This window comes from Argiope bruennichi, chromosome 1 (assembly GCF_947563725.1).
Source record: "Argiope bruennichi chromosome 1, qqArgBrue1.1, whole genome shotgun sequence".
Lineage (NCBI taxonomy): Eukaryota > Metazoa > Arthropoda > Arachnida > Araneae > Araneidae > Argiope > Argiope bruennichi.
In genome coordinates, this window is record NC_079151.1 from 45,558,428 (window position 1) to 45,582,047 (window position 23,620).

The 23,620-nt window shown below is 27.4% G+C and overlaps 1 protein-coding gene across 3 annotated transcripts in view; it reads right to left on the reverse strand.

Moving 5' to 3' along the window:
* LOC129969680 (lachesin-like) overlaps positions 1-23,122 on the reverse strand; it is a 276,467-nt gene extending 253,345 nt beyond the window's left edge. For all 3 annotated transcript variants that reach the window (XM_056084361.1, XM_056084353.1, XM_056084346.1), the window contains exon 1: positions 22,758-23,122. In XM_056084361.1, the coding sequence (XP_055940336.1) occupies positions 22,758-22,815 (58 nt within the window). In that variant the 5' untranslated portion in view covers positions 22,816-23,122. The remainder of the gene's footprint in view (positions 1-22,757) is intronic.
* Positions 23,123-23,620: the final 498 nt, after the last annotated feature.

Below are 23,620 nucleotides of genomic sequence, written 5' to 3' on the forward strand. Positions count from 1 at the left end.
TACGGACTATTGACCTCCATGCCATTGCATTCTTTTCGCGCCTTGTTTTTTTTTTTTTTTTTTTTTTTTCTTTAAGTGATTACATCCTCAAATGAGAGAACATACATATGCATATAGATTTATGATATGGATTTAAATGAAGCCTGGATTTTTTATTATATTCTTAATCAATGAGGTCTTAAACAAACATAATTGAAATTATTAACCTAAATAAAAAAAATATTTTAGTTCTACTTATTTTTCCCAATTGCTTTAATTCTAAAATACAAATACATACAATCAGCTTTAAAAGCCTGGCTATTTCCTCATTTAATTATTAGCATCAGTTTATTTATGCCAACCGACTTTCATGAATTACATCATCAACTAAAACATTTATATTAATTTATACTTGAAAATAAACTAATAAAACTAACTCTGATTTGTTGGCCATACACACAAAATGGTGAATAAAATTGACGAAATCGGTTCGATTCTCAAAGCTTCGAGTTGTATTACTTCGTATTTTACGTATCTGGTAATTAATGTTCATAGGACGGACTGCATAGGTCTTCATTGTGACGTTCAGATGTTATGAGCTTTTCAATAAAATAAAAATTGGTGAAATCAATGCAGTGATTGGAGTTGAGAAATTTGTAGATTTTTTTTTTTTTTTTTTTTTTTTTTACATATATCGATATTTTTTTCTCTTTTTGAAGAGTGATAGGGGACACGCAGCTATTGATATTATATCTATGAATTATGAACTTTCAAAATTAAATAAAAATTGACGAAATAGAATTAGATTCTAATATTTGCATAGGTTAGAAGGTGGAATAAAAGGATATATTAGCTTTCTAGTCAAAGAATTAGCGAGTCTAAATTGGATATTTATGAGGCACTTGGCACATTTAAGTAACCTTAATTCTGGTTTGATATATAGGATTCTATAGTTTCTAATTTGGGCTCATTATTTTTTATTTCCTTCAAGTATATATGTATATATGAACAAGATTTTTTTTTATTTCTTGTTTTTTTTTTTTTTTTTTTTTTTTTTTTTTTTTTTTTTTTTTTTGCTCATACATGCAATTATTACATGAAATCATTATTTTATAAACTTATGGCCGTTAATATACTGTTTAAATGGTAGTGGAATTCTCAAATAATATTCTAAATATCTATTGAAAAGAGATTTATGTATAAAAAAAAAGAGAAATTCCCATTTACCCTAAATGTGTAATTAGCAAATTAATTAAATGAAAATGAAATTAAATAAATTCTTTAGGTTTCTTTTTGAATTGTTTCAATAATTCGAAAGAAAGTTCAAAAGTTAAAAATCCCCTCTTTGAATGTTTTTGTTTGCACCTTTCATTCCGTGAAAGTATAGAAAAAACATATACCAGTGCATTTCATGAAGCATTAAATTTTGAAACTAATATATGAGAAGCAACAATCAAATGAAAGCAATAGCTCTCATTTCAAGAACGGATTCTATTTTCATTTAAATTTGTTTCGATTGATAAGAAATCCGTTATACTTTGCAAAAGTATCAGCGAATATATTTAACTTAAAGACTGATTCATTTAAAAAAGAATCTTGCTTGTATCAAATAATGATGATGAACGGTCTTTAAGCGCATATGAATGAACTTAGATTGAATGCTGTCAGATGGATTTAGTTGATTTATGATTTTAATTAATCATTTCAAATTTAAACATAATTTGTTCTAGAGATATTGCAGTTCTTTATCAAAAAAAAGATAATGAGCTTAGCAATCTGTAAATTTAAATTATAATGCATGTACAGTTGATCCATAGTAGTAAATTGAATACGATGCAGATTCAAAATAACCCTTTGTGTCTCTGTTGAAATTCATGAGTATATGAAACAGCGATTTTCAGAATTTGAAGCCGAGATTGAAAAAAAAATCTTATATATTAATAATATATCAAATGAAAAATAATAAATCAAATGAAAAGTTATTTATCTTGCAATGACTCTCATAATGCTGTAATACTAGTAAATAAAAGAAATTTAAATAATATTTCTTCAACATTTTAAAGTGGATATCGCATTGATTCTCAAAAAATTTTCATAACAGAAAACTAATCAAGTCAAATAAAGAAATGCGATTTTGTTATTATATAGAATGAAAGTAAATGTTGATTGATATTTATATGTTTCCCTGATAAGTTATTCATTAACCTAGATTAATTTACTCATTTAATTTAATTCTCTACTTTGATATAAATCTGTCAAATAGATATTCCAACCCTTTTGAATGCTAATTAAATATATAGAAGTTTAAGAGATAAATAGTTTTCACCAGTTTTAATTAAAAAGTTAGTATATACAACTTATTTCAAATGCAAAGGAACCTCTTCCATTTAAAACAAGTAAAAGGAATATGAATTGTGATCTAATTTGTGATAACAGCAAATTGGTAAAAAAACATAATCTTTAATATTCTAGACGTAAATATTTTTTTTCATATGAGGAAAAAACGTTTTGTTATTAAAAAAACATTTTAATAGAAAAATCAATAAAGTTAAAGCGATAAAAGATTCACTATTCATTTTTTTTTTAATTTGGAGACGACAAACCTTTAAATAGATTGAACGAAAAAATTTCATTTTTAACGTAATGATTAATAACGTATTTTTAACGTAATTTTTATCACATCATACAACATTATTCATAATGTTACTTAAAATATTTAAAATTTTGGATTTTATTTTAGATTAATTCATGAAATTGTTGTATTTTAATTACAAGCAAATCTTAAAATTTATATATAAGTTACCATTATCAAGTTTAAATGAAATTTCAGATTGATGATAAATTTATGTTAAAAACATCATAGTGGTTTTTGGAGGCACAATATATAGGTTAAAAAATGCCTACCAGTTTTAAACGTTCTTTCAACTTTTTATCAAAAACTATATTAATTTGATTTCATATAACATAAATAAAATAAAGAATTCGGGGTTTTAAAAATTATATTAAGATTTCATATTATTAAAAATATATTATATCATTAAAAAATTAATATATATATATATATATATATATATATATATATATATATTACCGTTAAAGTATGAAATCCGTTATTTTACAGAATACCTAGTTATTCCATGAAATAAATGATCGTGTCCGTTAAAGTGTAAAACTCTCTTGTATTTCATGGTTTAACTAGTTATTTCATAGAATAACGATCTGCAGCCCGTTAAAGTGTAAAATTATCTATATCGTATATCTCGTACGACAAATACATTTACCTTCCACCCCTACTGCATTTATGTTTTTGTTTGTTTGTTTTAGAAATAATGTTCTTTGTAATTTCAAGTGCCATTTTAGTAATCCTTGTTGTAACAAATCATTTTATGGTACGTTTCCATAAATACCATTTATACGCTGCATAAATTAGATAAATTCCTTCTTTTTTCATTTTAATTGTCTATCATTAGTTTAATTTCATTTTAGATAAATTGTTTATTTTACACTTTAACTGTCTCTCATTAGTTAATTTATAGAATAAATACCTAGTTATTTCATAGAATAACTAGTTAAAGTGTCAAATTAATAACATATTACACACTTTAACGGACACGATCAGTTATTTCATGGAATAACTAGGTATTCTATGAAATAACTGCATATATATATATATATATATATATATATATATATATATATATATATATATATATATATATATATATATATATATATATATATTGAAACATAAGGAAATATACCTGCTTTATTATCAGAATAATGCTCATTTGGGGAATAAAAATATACTTCAAACATCAAATTTACAAATCAGTTTTTCAACCAGGAAATAAAACTTTATGAATGAAATGCTAGTTGCTTAGAAAGTTCGTTGAATTAGTTATTTCTCTTTCTAAAGCAAATAAAAAAAATCCCTTTAGAAATTAGTTTTGAAAAAATATCTGGTTGTTTCAGATTTTTTTCTTTTTTGATTAATTTCAAATGAATTATTAAAGCTTAAAATATATTTCCTTTTATCGATTATCAGCAAATGAAAGATCTCTCATCCAAAAAGCAATAAAAAATTTAATACAAATGTATCAATTTCAATGGTGACTCTCGATTCTTCTGAAAGCTATATTAAAAATAGTGTGCAGATTCACTTCAATAGTTCATTCAGCAAAACCTACATCGTCCTCGGCATAACTTTCGATTGAATCGGGCAAATTCTCATTGTACGCCACTGCCGCTTCAAGCTTTTGAACATAAATTTTTAAAACCTACATTATACTGCAGAACAGGAGTTTCTTTTATAACCAGAGACATTGCCACGACCACCCTGGCTAGTGCACGCATGGACGCGTGCGAGACTGACACATGGCATGCGTGCGTCACGGTCAGCAAGCGATCACGGGAAAGTGGGGGTGGATCGTCTGCCAGACAGAATCCTTTTCATCGTCAAATGCCACCAACGACGACGAAAGAATAAATCACAGAAATCCCCCCCATAACTTGAGAGTATCTCTTTCATTAAATAAAAAAAAGAATAAAGACGATAGATGAAAAAATATGATAGGTTATCAATCTCACTCCCTTTTTTAAGAGTTCGTGAATGAGTTCAATTGTTTTGGTATATTTTTGAACTGATGTCATTTATTTTCTTTGACTTTATAATTATACATTTTAAGATACAGTCGAAGATTGTGGGTCTAGAATGGATCATTTTACTGATAAAAATCAGGTATGAATGATTTTTGTAGCTTAATAGGAATTAACATTTTTTCCCCACTTCTTTGTAGCAGCCGTGATGAATTTTGTTGTTAATTAGAAATGACTAAAATAATTTTTCAAATTAGCTTCGATTTACCTTTATTATTAATTCACGATAAGTAAAAAGTTCAAAAATAAATTCTAAATATAATGGAATGTTTTTATTCTATTTTTACGCAATATTAGAGTCAAAATAAATCTCTGCCTTTCATACACTACATCAGAACAGTTTTCTCTAAGATTATTTTTAGGTAATTAAGATTATTATTAGGTAACTAAGATTATTCGCAGGTTATTTATCTGAAATTATCATTAAAATGTTCTTGCCTTACCATATATCTCCATTCAAGGTATGTAAAATATATACCAATTGTAATATGACAAGCATAAATTTGCGATCTAAAAGACTACCTGCTATTTGGGAATTTAAATTTTGAAACCTGAGAAAATTATCTCTCCTCAGCTTTTTCGCATACTCTTTAATAAAGATGCTGTATTCCTATTCCGAACTGGAAGTCTTTGCTCAAATCCATAAGCTCCATGAATGGCCAAATTTTCAGTTTCAAACATAAGAGTTTTGCTCTTCGTAAAACGTTTAAAACAATAACATGCTCTTCGGATTCTTCTTTTTTCTAATCGATTGAAAAAAATAAATTCTATACAGATGTACAGACTTAATAAAAAGGATCGCATATTAAAATTCATTTATTTAAGTCGTTATTTCTTTCAGCTGCCGTGATTACATTCAAACAAACGTATAGATCGACAGACGGTCAATCCTTCAAGAAATTAGATTCAAAATTCAATAAAGATCTATACTTTAGATGTTAGCGCCATGTAACAAGCTTAATTTGTCTAAGCCTTAAAATTATTGAGTGAGGGCGTTTGTTGGAAAACCGCTGACGTTTATAAAGTTGTCAGATTTTTATAGACTTCAGACAGGCAGTAAACAGATGTACAGACTTAATAAAAAGGATCGCATATTAAAATTCATTTATTTAAGTCGTTATTTCTTTCAGCTGCCGTGATTACATTCAAAGAAACGTATAGATCGACAGACGGTCAATCCTTCAAGAAATTAGATTCAAAATTCAATAAAGATCTATACTTTAGATGTTAGCGCCATGTAACAAGTTTAATTTGTCTAAGCCTTAAAATTCTTGAGTTAGGGCGTTTGTTGGAAAACCGCTGACGTTTATAAAGTTGTCAGATTTCTATAGATTTCAGACAGGCAGTAAACACCGTAACAAATACCGTATAAATCTGATACTGATCTAAACTTCAGATGTTAAATGTTTACTCCAAATTTTATTCATCTAGCTCTTTACATTTTGTTGTTATTATCTGTATCCGGACAGTCATGTAAAGGTATAAAGTTGAAAAATTTATGGAAATGTACAAAGCATGAAGAGAATAAAAATCAACAAATTTTTAGCGACTACATACCAAATTTCATCAGTCTACTTCCAGAGTCTTTGAGTTATCTGGGTCAGAGGCAGTGATATTTCCAAAAATATATTTTTCGGACTCAGCAGGACTTATTACGTGCGATTTATTTATACAGCGATTATAAATTGTTATAATCGATGAAAAATTCGAACTGTAGATTTTCACGAATTATATATATATATATATATATATATATATATATATGCTCAATCTTTTCATAAGTGTAATGAACTCTATATATATAAAAAAAAGAATACTTTATCGAATTTTATAAGACATGAAAAAGAAAACAGTATGTCTTTATTTCTTAGCATTTAAAGAAGAGTATTAGGATGAAATAAGGTCTTATTTTATATTTGTTTGGTGAACAAATTCAATATAATTAGATTCTAAATAATGAATACTGCATAATTTGAAATAAAATCTCCAGCTTCAAACATTTCACTCAAATCTTTGCTAAACAGATTAAAAGTATTTCATTCGTCTACCAGTTAATCTGGCTTAAAACTCATTGCTCAAAACTATACTTCAATTCAAGCATTGAAATTAAATTATGATTTGTTGAGTCATGTTAGTTGAAAAGAATTTAACTCTTTGTATAAGATTTTAATCTGAGTAAAAGTTTCTATAATACTAGTTGAGATAAATTTCCTGCGATGTATGGGGATTTTCTTATTGAATCTATATTACATTTTGAAAAATTCTTTCTTGCGTTAAAGGTTTTTCTGATACAAATTTTACTACATTGGATTATCTTGTATCAACTCAAATTCCGAATGCTTAATTTGAATAAAATCAATATCGGCTATTAAAGGATCACAAGAATTTGACTAAATTTTCTAGCAAGTAATATATAAGATCTTAAAGAATCAAAATTGTAAAGGAAAGTTCAATTTACTCTATTTTAAAGTTGAAATATTCACAAATGCAATTATATATCAGATTGGAATTAATCAGTTCTTTCGTCTATTCAATATGCAAATTTTATTAGTTTGAAATGATTCTTCAAATTCTTTCGCTGAAAATTATTACGAATTTTCCTGTTTACTTTCTGGTCTAACAGCTGAATTTTTAATGAATTTCCTCGCTATGCAAGCGTGAACATAATTGCTTTCGCCTAAAATTTTACTTAGTTGCGCTTAAAAATATTTTTACTATAGCATTATCCTGATCTTTATTTATTTCTCAAATTTTTACTCATATCACTCTCATAATATTATTACTCTCCATTATGTTTTTCAGATTTTAAATGGTGCGTAGCAAATGGGAGTTCATTCGATACATTTTTGTTTGAATTCCTGCTTTCCCTTTTAAATGGTAATAGCATTTAATGCATTTTACAGCAAAACTTTTAATTATATATCAAGAATAATAAAAAAACATATTTCCTTACGAAATATTTTAACCACTGATTGATTCTTTTCTAATTATGTGATACAATGTAAAGTCTTTTAATTAAAAGCAATAAAGAAGAAAGAGAAAAAACAAAGGAATTTATAAAGTGGAGACAGTATTAGAGCGAAAATTTAGCTTATATTCGTAATTGTGGGAAGTAATTCTTGAATATTAGCATTCAAAAATTTTTCTAGTATAAATCATTGAAATATTTTTAGACTTAAAAATTAGTTTATTTTATAAAATCTGCTCGACCCTCGGGGGGGGGGGGCACCTCGAAATGAGGATGAGATGCTTCCGGCATGGTGGTTGGATCTCGCCACCCTGGAGGGTACACTAATAGGTGGGGGATCTGACTCCTCCCATCGATGACGGGACGTACTTCCTTCGGGGAGGGTTGTACCGTGGCCGGTGGTGGCCCTTAGGACTCAACCACAGTTCCCGACAATGTTGCTGTTGCGGCGGTCCGGTGATTCAGTTTTTATGGTTTAAATTCGTGTGCCTTCTTGGCGAGTCGGAGAGTTAGATGGCTGACTTATAATAGCTGCTTATCTCTAAAGGTTAAGTGTAAATATCTGAAATCTATTTCCGATATTAAACTGTTATGGCTGATATTTAATCTTAACGTTCATGAACAATTTTGTGATTGATATGATAGATATTTCGAGGACTAATTTTTTTCAAGAAATTTTGCTTCAACTTTCAATTAATTGAACGGAAATGTGTAAGATTTACAAAAAATGTAAAGAAAAAAACTGAAAGTATAACAAAAGGGTTATTCCGAAAAATGGTTGTAGCATTCAACTTAGCGAACAATTTACCAATTTTGTCCTTTTGTTACTCAACCTGCCGAACCAGCCGTGCAAATTCTATATTGGTGTGGTAACTTCTATTTCAATCGAAGGGTGCAGAATGTAAAGCGAGGACTACCTTGGTGATAACTCGTTTTGTATCCTACACACCTTATTTGAAATAGAAAGCGGCTCACCAGGATATAATTTGCGCGTCCAATTGGGTTGGATCAATGGTGAAAGTGTTAAACTTCTAATTTGTTTTCGAAATCATACGGACAGATATCTTTGAAAAATGTTTAAATACTTGAAAATATAGATTTAAGATTTAAATCAAATTTGTAAATGTGATATATATTGTATATTGGTTATAGCTTACAAAGGCATGCACAAAAATGGAGATTGTTGTTGATAGAAACTTGACTTCAAGTTGAGAAGATAAAGAATTCTAGAGTCAATTCCATGGGAAATTTACCGTGTTAAGCTTTCCTGGCGGAAGTTTGATTTGCCATCATAGACCAAACACCCTTCTATTGGACAGATTAGAATTTTGGAAAATAAAGCGCCGGATGATTAGTGTAATAATGTTTCAAAACTGAAATACATAGTCACAAATTCTAAGTTTAGCATCAAGTTCTAATTCTAAATTTAGCTCTATTTAGCATCAAGATGGGATTCTTATCAAAAAACCACATCCAATACTTCATCACAAATTTCTGAAAAGATATTTCAAGATTTCTTACATGGTAATTGTTTAGAAGAAAGATATTCCAAATATTTTGTAATAAAATCTTTCATGAAAAAACAGATGGAAATATACTGAAAAACATAAACTATTTCTGTTAAACTTTAAAAATAAAAAAACTTTACTTACTCAATATAGTAAATTAAAAACTTATTTTCATCTTATTCTAGCTCATGTGTTTCATTTCCTTTTCACATATATTAGAATTTCACTCAAACATTTTTTATCATTTCTTTTGAGAAAGAAAAGATGGAATAAGAAACGTTTCATATGGAGGGAAAACTCACCTTTCTGTTTTATGTGGAGCTACTTTGTTATTTATTCCTCCGTTAAAAGAATGCACGATGTTATCGAATGCTTCGCCAATAAAGAAGTCCATTTTTAAAGTCGAAAAAAGTATTTGAAATGCACATTTCATTTTTACGCACCAAAGATTTTAGCCTAGAGTTCTTTTCGAAGGAAATTTAAATGCAAGAATTTGTTTTCTGGTGAATAAATTTTTATAAACAAGTGAGTTAACCGCAAGTGTATTAAATGTACCACATGAAATACTATAACATATACTAACTGGTACAAATTGGGTACCTTTTTGATAAATAAATGCATTTTTATTTTTGTATTTTCTTTGAAATTTTGAAAAGGAAAATTTCTATAATAGGGTGCTCTTAATTTTCCTGTACAAAGAGTCTTTGGCAATTAGAAATTGGACTTAAATGTCAGTTAATTTTTGGTAAAATTTTCTTTGCTGATAATTAATAATTTTGGCTGACATTTTTAAGATGGTTTGAAATATTCATATTTATTATCTTGCAAAATTCTCTGAAGTAGCAAATAACTTCATCACCATCATACGATAAAGAAAATGAAAAATATCATCATGAGTAATGTCAGTTTCAGCTAGAGTTTAGTTTGTTTTCTAGAACATTAAAATATAAGACAATGAAAATTTATTATATTGAACCCAGTTCGAATCGGCAATAAAACAAAATTATGTCTCTAATTAAGATGAGTGGCTGTAATATATCATGTCATTCATTACAGTTCAAAAATTTATTTTTGCAGGAGAAGCTGAATGATAGAGAACAATGTTATTAAGCTATTATCAAGCAAATTTTTTGAATATTTGGTGAATTCTTGCATAAAAGAAGCTTAATAATCTGAATGCAATTTAACACACTAGTTTACATCAGATATCCTTGTTTAATTCTGTAAAATTAAATTAACAATTTGAAGCAACACAATAGCTATTTAGCCAATACTGATTTGAATTATGGCTAGATGACAAAGGTTTTCTCATTTTTTTCGAAAAGTTTCGATACAATACACGCAAATAGAGTCAAGCCATAATAATGGAACTTCAGTCTTTTATTAAACGACTGATTTTATTTAAATTTATTGGTGATTTCTACTGGAAAAAATAGTAACATTACTCTACAGAAAATATATAATGAAAAAATAAGATTTTAAATTAATGACTCTTCTGAAACTTTTGAAAAATTATTAAGAAATTAATCTGATGATTCTTATTTCTCTATTGGTTGTGTAAATCTATATATAAAATAATATCTGTTTTTTTTATATTTTGATTGACCAACAGCGAGTGCTTTATTTTATTATTTTCAAATGTCTACCTCTCTTTCTTTTTTAAAAATAGTTTTTTTCGGTTTTCAATATCTTCATCATTTAGAAGATATCACTTTTCTCTATTAATTTGGAAAAAACACCTTCAAATATCTAAAGAGTAAAGAGATATGCTCAGCCAATCTTTCAAGCGCGATGCAATTTCAATTTTTTCTTAAATGACTGATTTAGTTAAAATTTATTGACGATCTCTATTAAAGAAATTGCAACATAACTACAGATAATATAATGAAAAAGCAAGATTTTAGGTTGGTTATTCTCCTAAAACTTTTGTAAAATTATTATGAAATTAGTCTAATTATCTTTATTTCTCTATTGGCTGTGTAAACTGTCTGTTGTGGAATGTCTGGATTTAAATTTTTCTAGTCCAACAGCGATTGCTTTATTTTCAACTCTCTCTCTTTTTTTTAAATTCATTTTTAGGTTTTCATCAATTTCATCATCAGTTTATGTTTCATCGTTCAGTTAAACTAGCATTTTTTTCTGATATTTATAACAACTTGTACACAGTTTTCAATTTACGCTGTGTAAAGAAAATATGGTGTTATATTTTAGATGGCGTGGAGTGTTTGAATCTTATTATATAAATCAATATTTAAACATTAGAGGAAAAATTTTAGAAATATAACAGATTTTAAAATTTATGGAAAAAGTAAAATGAAATAATTAAAAATTGAAACATGGATTCTAAGATAAGATTTAATAAGATTTTTTCCCACAGCTGTTTATACTTACAAAAAAATTACAAGACGAAAGAAAGCATAAATTAAGGCTTTTTAATCATTTTTTCTATACCATAGATTAATTAAAACTCTTAAATAAAGATAAATGGATTCTAGTCGCGTGAATTTTTAATTTAGTTGCATGCTTTATTGAATAATGCTTTCTGGATTAATCACATTTCGAATTAATTTAAAAAAGACTGAATAGGAATATTTATGAAAAAGACTTATTTCCATTACATGGTAATTCCTATAATATCGTTAAAACTGAGATTGCTGTAATTTAGAATATAATTATGTTTGTGATCTTTTATTATTACTCAAATAAAAGATTATCAATAGCATACCAAGTATGAATCATATCCGGAACTATTCTTATGTTCAACCGCTGAAGTCATTTTCATGTTGGTTAATTATTATTTTTTTAAACATTTGCTTATGTAATGAAATCTTTGTTTTTTATATCAATAATTAATTTTATGTTATTTTCAACATTTCCTTTATCTTTTTCCTGCCTTTTTTTATTATTATTTTTCTTAGAGAATATACCCCAGTTGTTGATAATGTTTGGCGAATATCTAAAGTCACTGAAAAAAGGGATAAAACAATTTCTAAAGACTTCCTTAATAATCTCAGAAATTAATTATTTTATCTGAATTTTACATAATTTGAATTCTTCACTAAATCAGGGGATGAAAAGTAAGAAGAAAAAGAAATTTTCATGGAATAAATTATTTTCCTTATAATATTTCTACATCTAAAAAAAATATTTAAATTTCAGCAGTTATTAATTGAACAATATTTTGTATCTCGTAGAAATAAAAATAGTAAATACTAAGTTCTGATTGTTTTCTGCTTTATATGAGAGGAATTTATATATTTATTTAAAGATATATACTGCATTTTTTCCCGATTCATTTCCTCTTATTCTAGAAATATTTTTTTTTTCTTTTCATATTAGATTAGAAAAATCTTTATGAATAATAACGAAATTAAACTTATATTCAATTTTCTATCTGAAGAAACTATTCCCTTCTAAAATATTTCCGATGAGCAAAGGGCATTTCTTTCAAGCAGTATGTCAGAACTATAAGATATATAATGTAGCAAGAAATTTGAAATAAAATAAAACTGATAGATTTTATTACTTCAAAATTTGTGGAACCTGTATTTAGCTACTTACATTACAGAAAATATATAATCTGATTTCAGATTTCTATTTTGGTAAAAATGTTCTTAACTTTCTATGAACAAATGTAATGTATCAAAATCTTCGCCTTTAATCAATAGTTGGCGTATTGGTGTGTTTATTGTTGTGCAAATTGTGATGTACCGGTTAATGTTTCTTCGTCCTCATTTTATATATCCAAGCCAGTCTCTTGTAAACTAACCTAAATACAAATAGAACTTTAAAATAAGGTGTGCACAATTAATTAATAAATTTCAAAGACTTATACAAAAAACTTTATTAAAAAAAATTAAACCCATTTATGTAAATTAGGAATTTATTAATTTTTTTCCTGTCTTTTTCTGAAGCATTACGATTTTGAAATTCTGAAAATGTTATAATTCATGATTTTTTAATGGTTCATCATTTCTAAAATATATCTAGTCAATTCTGTAGGATAATTAAATTTTTAGCCCATGCACGTGGCGCCATCTGGTACTTAATTGGCGGTTTTTTTTTAATGAGCCCATCATAATTATAATATTATATTATAAAGGGGAAACTAAATATTAAAAATTAAAGAAAATAGAAATTATATTTTTCAGCACACAAATGAAATTGCAATTTTATTTTGTTTTGTTTTTCTACAATTATTTTCTTTTGTTTAATCCATACGAAACATAAAATGAAAAAAGCAATAATCAAATAATTTTCTTAGTTTTGTCGAACATTCAATTACTGTGGTTCTTTTCATTCACGAAAACGATTTTCCGAATTACTTTTGACTCTCATTCTGATTATAAACAAGATTATTCCAAAAATAGATAAGCTAATCGAATACAATTTCGTATGAAATCAATTTACCAAAATTGTAGTGTACTTTCTAATAATGAGTGAAATCCGTCAAAGATGGCCGTACTTTCTTCGTATGTGTGTGAATTCGGTAACTAAAAAAAAAATACAACGTATTACAAATGCAAAATTTAGTACATGGTTTTGAAACAAAAATTAGCTTAGCATGGAATTTTATATCTGATCAGCCTAAAGAATAAATTTTATAACAAATATTTTATTCTTTACACTGAACTATGAAACAAAAGACAAAATGAACCAAATTCTATAAGTATGCGTTGAATACTTATAAAAGAAGAAAAAATGAGAATATTCCTAATAATTAATTGGAACAAAAATGCATTCTGCTTTATTGTGAAACCTATATATATATATACGTACCATCATTTTTATTCAATAGTGTTAGAGCGCATAAAGATATTAGAAATTTGAACAGAGATATTTCTATTTATGAGAGCTCAAATCATCATTTTAAGAAGAAGGCAAAAATTTCCTGCAAATACTCTTAATTATGTAATTAATTTTGTTAGCTAGTCTTTAATGGGAATCTAATGAGTATGCTAATTATGAGTATAATTCCGTTTGTGTGTTAAATGAGCAAATTATTTTCACTGATTTAAGAAGCAATGAATGGCACAGCATTCTGCGACATCGATTTGACAATTGTTTTTTTTAATCCTTTTGTATGGATTAATAACTTTCATAAGCAATATTTTCTTTAATTTAATTTCTAAGAACCTTTCAAAAAAATAGTTTAACGTAATGTTATTAATTTCGTTTGTCATTATATCTATTCTTACTAATAAAAAAGATGAATGTGTGTGTCTATGTTCGTCTCTCTCTTTCTCTGTGTGTTTGGTGTTTACCAGGCTGTTGACTTGTATTAGCAAATTAGATACATATATGCCTGGATAGGGAGAAATGTACATGTTTTCTGTATTTTTGAAATTTGAATTAGGATTAATTAAAAGTTAAACTGAATTTTGGCGTTTTTCCACGATAATATCCGGTCGAAAATATTATGGCACAAAAATTAATTTTACACCAATTTAAAATTTTAAAACATTGCCTTTTTGTATCGCAAAGTTTTTTTTTTCTTTAATTTTGGCAATTTTAAAAAATCTATTTTGCTTTATTTCCGGCAATAAGTTAGTCGTAATTCAAGTCGTTTTGATTGCTTCATCAAATATTTAATCTTGTGCTTTTCTTCCATTTTTGAAATTTAAAAAAAAAAATGAAGAATTTTGTTTAATATCTGTGCAGGCTAAAATTTGAATAAAAAACATGTTGTTGTTGTTTTTTATGGCACTTGCCACGGATAAGTCCACTGTTAAGAAGACAGCGATTTAAGCCTGGGGGGAGGGAGCGTCTCTTGTTTTTTTAATATTACCAACAGTACGACATTGCTACTCACGCATCACTCATTCGCTTGCACAACACCTTTTTACAGGAGGGCTCATTCACACATTTCACACATAGAACAACGGAAGAATAACCCTGCCCAAACCGGGACTCGAACCCAGGACGCCCATTCCACGGGGAAGACGCGCTACCCCTATGCCAGGACGCCGGCTTAAAAAGCATAACATTGCGATATTGCAAAAGTTAGAAGATGAATGAACCAGATATTTACATTTTTAATGGCGGTCTCATAACATTTTTAATGTTATGAGACCGGTGTTCATTAGAAAAAATGATACACACAATGAAATAATTGTTTTACACATTTATGTAAAACAAAATAACACGACTTCAATGTCGGAGAATGCGATGGAATTATTAGCATGAAAATATATCTAAACCATTTAATTGGAATTAAATATTACTAAATTTCTCGAAGGACGAAATGGACACTAACGTTGCTAGTTATCGCACACACACACAAAAAAAAAAAAAAAAAAAAAAATATGCCAGTTTTAAATTTAAACTCAACACCAAAATGTATTTATTAACGGATATTAATTTTGTCTGGACATTAATCAAACCTATTAAATATTAAGACAACAAAACAAAAACAAAAATTGGTATTTTGTATTCAAAGATTTTTCCTAATCCCTTTAAGGTAATTGTTGTAATAATAGGCGATAACAGGATGATATGAAGTATAATTTGATATGGGGATATGAATGATATGAAAGTAGCTATTCGAGAAAATAATATGAAATTTTGATTACGGGTATTATATGGCATGCGCTCATGAATATTAGGAAAAACACTAATCCAGCTCTTACAGCTAAGGTTAAAACGACATACATAATTTCGAAATTTTCTAATAGTACCTGTTGCTTTTCTTTCTTCTGAAAAAGGGACAGTCATTCTAAAAAAATTAAAATTAAATTAAAAATGCGTTTTTCTCGCTTCACAGATATAGTAAAAGACGAAGAAATACTGAAAAAAAACAGCTTAATAAAAGACAAATAATCAATAATTATATAAAAATGTTTATATTTGGTAAATTTCTGATGTTCCCTACCCTTAAATACAATGAATCTTTACATGCGGCGATTTAAATGATGCTGCTACGCATATCACGTTAAGAAGAATCTATTGAATGTCACATCGGCAAGCTTTTTTGAAATCAAACACAGTTAATGGATTTGGTGTCAACACTTTTAGATTTCATGCATCCCCACAGTGATAACTCCATCAGAGTGAAATTGGTTAACCTGAGTCACGCGGGATCGTGAATTGGTAGGAAGTTTTTCATCAAAATGAATTGATTACAAAACTTTATAGAAGACACTATATGAAAGGCAGCATCATTTTGCATCTACCCAATATCAAATAAAACATTTTGTAGTTGAAAATAAGAAATGACATAATTATGCAGCATTGATTAAAAGGAATTGTTAATATATATCTTCGTAGATATTGAGCATTAATATCTGAAAAAGTAAGGGTCAAGTATGAAGATGCTTCGTGTAATGGAAATATGATCATATCTTTGGAATTTGAATCTCTCTATGATTTAATGTTACCATTCAATGAAAAGTGTGCCTTGTTTGTCCAAAGAATGCGTAAAGGCCAATTGTTACCAGATAACTTGCTGCATATGGTTGTTAATAAGCATAAGAAAATGCATTAATTGAATGTCAACATTTGAATAAAAAGAATGCAGAATTGAAAAACAGAGGAATTCCTCGCGCCGTGCTCTTAAAGTTCCACTTACATTTACAATGCAATTTTTTTCTTTTACTTCATGCACTTCTGCAAAACTTCAATAGTAACGGGTAGTCGTCCAGAATAAGAACGATCTCACTTGAAAATGTTTATTAAAATTTCGTATAGCTGGCAATGAACAGGTTCTCGTTGTTTGCAGTGTCTTCTATAGTAGACACACACTGTCTTATTGTCATATTTTTTGCATTCTTTTGTTAAAGTTTCACCACAAAAAACATACGTTTCTAATAAAAATGTAGAAAAGCAAAAATAAATCATTATGCCTTTTATTTGTGCAGGGTAATGGCACCAAGCATGATAGTGTCCAACGTCCGCGCAGGAAATGTCTATACCTTTATATTTTCTTTTGATTTCAAGTGAAATTCAGAAAGCTAAACTGCGAACTGAACACTAGGTGTAGATTGTGATGTTATTAGAAAAGCAGTTTGTTTCCTGGTAAATATAATGGTTCTTGTTTTTTAATTTTTTTCTTTATATAAAGCAGCAGTTTTAAGCTCCATTTTACTGACTACGAGGATAAGGTTTTCGTGAAAAAAATTTCGATACTGTTATTTGAAATGTTCGAAAATTCGTTACTTTATCCATAATTATGATTCTAGGATTATTAATTTTTGCATCTTGCTTGTGTAACTCTATTATTATCTCCTTTATAGAAGCATGCATTCGTAATTTTTTTTAAAAAATTATAATCGCCCTGCATATTTTGAGATACAAATGGAAAAAATGTTTTTACAAAGCTTGAGGCCGATTTCGAAAAAAAAAATATTATTTTATTCATGAAAAACAAAAAACTTTCTCCGTTCTTAATTTTTTCTAACTAAACTGATGCCTTGTTTTAAATATAAAAATAATAATTTAAAAATATCTTAAAATTTTAAATTGTGTACAGATGATAAACCAATCACATACTTTCTATTAATTCCATACTCCAGAAGAGGAATATTATAGACATCTGAGACATTAAATAAAAGATAATAAGGAAACAAGATCCGGTACGTGCCTTCTTGCTGTAATTATTAAGGACCATTACAGTACTTGAAGGTATCTCTTTCATTAAATATATATCTTTATATTATGACCATTTCTTCAAATCATAAACAAAAGTACAAGAATAGTCGAGAAACGGAGAAATTTTAATAAGTCTGAATTATTATTCAAATTAGCCACCTTCGAAGACTACCTATTCATCATCTATATTATCAATGCCAGTCATCTTTAATGAACTACATCTTACATATTTAATTATATTTGATAATAAGTGACTGGAATTAATTGGTGAGCTATATTTTTAAAATAGCTAAATTTTTCGTTAATTTGCGAAATCCGTCTAATAGTTCAAGCTGAAGCTCTGCCAAAATTTATTTCTTTATATGTCTTGGAACTAGATAGTAATGAAGTAAACCAATAATGACGTATCTAATGATGATAAGATTTCACATAAACTGCATCTCGGCAAAATATGCACAATTATTATGTCTCGGAGAATGTATTAATCATTATCCGTCCATAAAATGTACAGTGAACTCGTGCTTGAAATTTCTCTCCGAAGAGAGTGAGAGAGAAGATATTAATGATGACTTATCAATCATCATGAAAGTTTATGTGAATTAAAAATTGATGAAATCGTAATAGTGGTTGGAAGTGGGAAAACTGTATCGTTGTCCTTTTTTTATACAGGATGTGCAATAAAACTTTTTTTTTTTTTTTTTTTTTTTTTTTTTTACGAATATAGGATGAATGGATAGTGGCAGACAGATAGAGCCTTTCACATGAAAAGCAATGGCTAAATTAATTCCCTAGCTAGGGCTGAAGAACTTTTTTTCATAAATAATTTAAATATTTAGATTAATTTAATTCATTAAAACATATTTTTCTCTCCCTTCAGTGGTATTCTAATCCAAATTTATATCATAATTCAGAAATGCGATCAGAATATTGCTAATAAGCACTTTAAGGATTTAGCCAACAGTTCTATTAGCACTTTATAATTTTTTTTCCATAAACGACACATCATTAGAAAAATGGAAATAAAAATTAAAAGAACGTAAAATGATATGCATCAGTATTCAGAAATATATTGCTACTAACTGCTTGGATAAGTCGGAATCATTTAATTACTTTTGGGTCACAGCCCAGACTCACTGCCCAGAAAAAAAAAATCACTTTTTAACCCTTGAAAACAGCGTTTTCTAATAACATTATATTACGATATTTTTAGAACTGCATTCCATTAAGGAAAAGAAATTAACTTTGTAAGATAAAATTAATTTGAATTTTTAATTAATAAATAATTTACAAGCCAAGACCATTCGCTATAATTTTAGGAATAGAGATTGGCGTAACTGACAAACAGATCCGCAATTTGGGCCACGAAACTGCTTAATTGTTTTTTCTAATTATTTCAATTTTTTTAATAAAATTAATATAAATTCTTAATTAAAATAATTAATAAGCTAGGACAATTCGTTATAAATTTGTGAAACTGACATAACATAAGAACAGATGAAACCAGATCTGTGATTGATGACGAGGAACTTCTTTGTTGCTTTTCATAAAATTATTTAAAAAATATTTTTGATCATTTGAATTCCTTAAAAAACAGAATATTCTCCTCTTCTCGGAGAATATTCTGTCCTAAATTGGACCGAGAATTTAGAAATGCAAATAGAAAACTGAAGATAAATAATAAAGATTTAACTCACAATTTTCTCATAATTTTATAAAATATGCCTCTAAGCTACTCAAATTAGAAAATATAAGCAACAATTAGCAGGACGTAAAGAGATTCAGATAAGAAAACTGATTCAAAAATGTATTACTGTTTACCATTTGACTGATTCAGAATGACTTTTGAGACATAACCTAGAATCACTGTCTGGAAAAAGAGCTGTCGGTCTTTTTAACCCTTGAAAAGGATGGCTTTTTTTGTAATGGCATAATAGATTTTTTTTATCTGAGATTCATTTAAGAAAAGAAAGTAATTTAGCTTGTTAGACAAAATTAATTTGAATTTTTTATTAATAAGTAATTAACAAATCAAAATAGTCCTTTTCAATTTTTAGAATAGAAATCAAAACACTGGGGATTTTTTTAGGATGACGAAATCTCTTCAACTTTCTTCCAAATTTAGGGTTTTTTCCATCATCATTCATTAATAATAATCAAATAATATTTATAATTCAATTAATAAAACAATAGTTTATGGTAAAGTTATAATTAAGATTTTTATTGCGAATAATTTAGAAATTGCAGCTCTAATCATAGTCGATAAAATAATTCATTATGAATATTTCAATACTGACAGATTTGGTAGCATATATATATATATATATATATATATATATATATATATATATATATATATATATATATATATATATATATATATTCCATGGTCTCAAAAAGAATTATTAATTTTATAGCAAACATCGCGATATGATAAAGAATTTCCTTGGGAAAGCAGGATTTAATTTTGGATTAACTACAATAAAAGATGTTATTTCCTTTCTTAAGTCCAAATATGGAAAACATAAATAGAACAGTTTTGCCTATTTGATATTACAATGTATCTAAACATTCATTTAGAGGGTAAACTAATAATGAATAAATTCCAATCAATATATCAATAAATATTAATAAGTTAGATCAATATATGTATACCTATATTTATACATATATGTTCAAAGTCTGTCTTTCATGCTTAGAGAAAAAGACAAAAAATTTGAGCTGATCAGATTTCTCAAATCCTATGAAGCATATAATTATAATTAACATACTCCGTAGCTTCTGGTACTATTTCCAAAATCCAAAATTAAATACAAATAACAAATGAATTATGTAAATGAGCTGTGTTTAAAGCATAAAAAAAGCGAAATTTAAATTTGCATGTTTTTACATAATATGCTAATATACTTTAATGTAAATTATTGATTTGAAATAAATTTTATGCTAATTACTTATGGATATAACACGACTTATATTTCGTTATACGTATCGATGCAAATGTACCAGATAATGTCAAATTTATTTTTAATAGTATTCTTAAAATTTGAAATTAAAAGAAACTGGTGCATTATTGCTTCTGCACATTTTCGTTAAAAATAAAAATTATACTTGATTCATTAATTAGTTAAACGCATTAATAAAACACTATCGATATATAATTATCTGAATTTTATAATTCTTGAAAATGTAATTTGAAGCTTTATTTATAATTATTATTCATAAATTAAAAGTCTTAAATATTCTCATGAAACGAAGTCAAGGTTTTAACCCCAATATCTTTTGCTGTGATTGGTATGAGAAATAAGATTCAAGAAGTACTTTATGCGTCATGCACAAATTGATGGGAATCTGATTTTGTTTAAAAATGTGCATATTTAAATGAATTGAACTGTAACTCAAATTATTTTATTCTAATAGCATTTGTATGAAAAATCGAAATAATTAATCAAATTAAATAAATTATATGGAAACTATCGAAAGTTCCAGCATTATTCATTTTAACATTTGTAAAACTCGCATATTTCGGTATTTTTGCCTATTGTATATTTTTCTCACCAGATAAATTTAAAAATTATTTTCAGTATATATCAAAATGACCTAAAATTGTTTTGAGTTAAGAAAATAAAAAAATAGAACGAATATAAAAAAATAAAAGTATAAAAAAATAGAACGAGTTGTAATTCTTTAAAAACTTTCATCAGTCTCCATTTGCTCGATGCCGTCCGAAAAACTAGTTCAAAGTAATTTTTTTTTTTTTTTTACAGCGCTTCCTTTCGAATGACAATTCATGATATAAATTGCTTTGATTGCATAAAATATTTTACATTTGCTGCTTATTCTTTTTCTATTCTCATCTTACGAGGAAACATCATTCATCTCACTTTTACATCATATGAATTCACAGAATCCTCTTCTTCCAAATGGAATGCTTCATTTTTCATAAAACCATAAATAACCATAAAGCAAATAATAGGAAACAAAGTACGAAGCATAATGTCATATTTCACAAGTATTCGCTTGATAATAAATGATGGAATGCAGTTGAAAAGTTGCTTTCACACTTTGATAACTTTACAGTAAGATAAAGTATGAAGTTATATCATTACAGAGAAGAATGCGAAACTTTGTTAGGATCTTTTCGTTTTGTTAAATTAATAAAAAGTTTGTTTTTGCGTTTCAAAATACCATAAAATATTAAATTAAATATTCTAGATTAAATTAAATATTTTCTAAGTTACTCTGGAATTGGAATTTTCTTTGAATTTCTAAGTTGGTTTGGTATTTTATAAAAATGCAATTGATTTCCCGATCATAAATTAAAACTTCAAAATGAATTTTATGAATGGTTTATTTATTTGAAGTAATTTTTCTTAAAATTTTTATGTAGTTGTTAAAACAAATGCTGATTTAAAAATTAATAGTTTTAGATATCATTTCAAATAATCAATAAAGGAATTGTAAAAATTTTGAGTACATTATCAGAACGTTAATTTTTAAACTTATGCAAAATTTACATGTTAATTTCAAAATATTTTAATTTAATTTCATAATTTCATTTTACTTTATAAATTATTTTATTTCTATCTAACTGAATAATTTATTCTTTTCTTACATTTTAATAGAATTTCGTAAAAATTTAGTTTTGAGAAGGATTTAATTTTTCCGCGAACTGTTTATAATCGAAAAATTTGAGAAAAAAGTTTGAAAATGGATGGCGCATTTAAATAAAATTAATTTATTTTATTAATTTGCATGTTATATTCTGAAATATTTTTATAGATTTTTTCAGAGTTTTTGATTCGGAAAGGGTTTGAAATTATATTAACCACTCTACGGAAATTTTTTCTTCACAATTACAATAATTTTATGAATGCACCTATTTGCCATTTTCTCCCATGGCTGTGAAATAATATTCTATAAATAAATACGTCTCGGAATAAGAAAAGAGGCAATATGAATGCTAAATTTCCAAATAATGAACCATGCTTTGAAGGTGCGTTTCTTGAATAGAATATTGACAAAAGCAAAAACTTCCATATTTTTTTTTAAAAAAATAGTCTCACCTGTTAAGACGATGCACAATCCTATCAAAGCGTATCTTCCGAACACCATCTTCGACATCGTTTTAAAACTCCCGCGTCGAAACGGAGCAGCAGAACAGGTTCTCGTCCTAGGCCAGAAAGTTCAACCAGTGCAGTCCACTCTCTGGAATGGAACCGCAGTCATTTTGTCACATCTGTCAGTGGCACCGTACCGAAGAGAAAAAAAAAAAATGTAGAAAAAACAAAAATTAAAAAAAAATCGCCAGGAGAAAAAAAGTGTCGGTGTATCTTTGGAAGATATCGCGTTACAAAGTCGGGGGTGTTCTCGAACACGTTGTCAGCGAAAGCCCTTTGGACGATGCAGTGCTATCGTCGTCTGCTCTGTCTGACGGACTACTGTGTTCTGGGCCGTTATTTCGCGAGCGGTAGGGGCGCACGGCAATCACGCCGCCCCGGTGTGCTTTTTACTTTCGGGAAGGGTGAGGGGAATATCGGAAGTTTTAGGGTGAGTGCTTATTATTTTTAAGGGGTGAATATTTTTCGTTGTTGAAGCCCATTTAAATGGGCATCGTGCTTTATGGAGGTGAAAATAGGACCAACTACTTAATAGGAAGCATTTTTCCCCTTCCCTATGAAACTTTTCCATGTTTTTTTTAAATTTATTTTTTCAGATTAGTCATACATGTGAGCTTCATTAAATTTCCAAATGACTAAGTATTTAATTAATTATTTCTACAAATCATTTAATTAATTCTTCCCTTAATAAAAAAAAGAAAAGAAAGAAAAATTTCATCAGAATGGTTTTTCATAAAAAAAAAAAAAAAAAAAAAAAAAAAAAAAAAGAAAAGAAAAGAAAAATCAATTTGAATAAATTTTTTGGCATA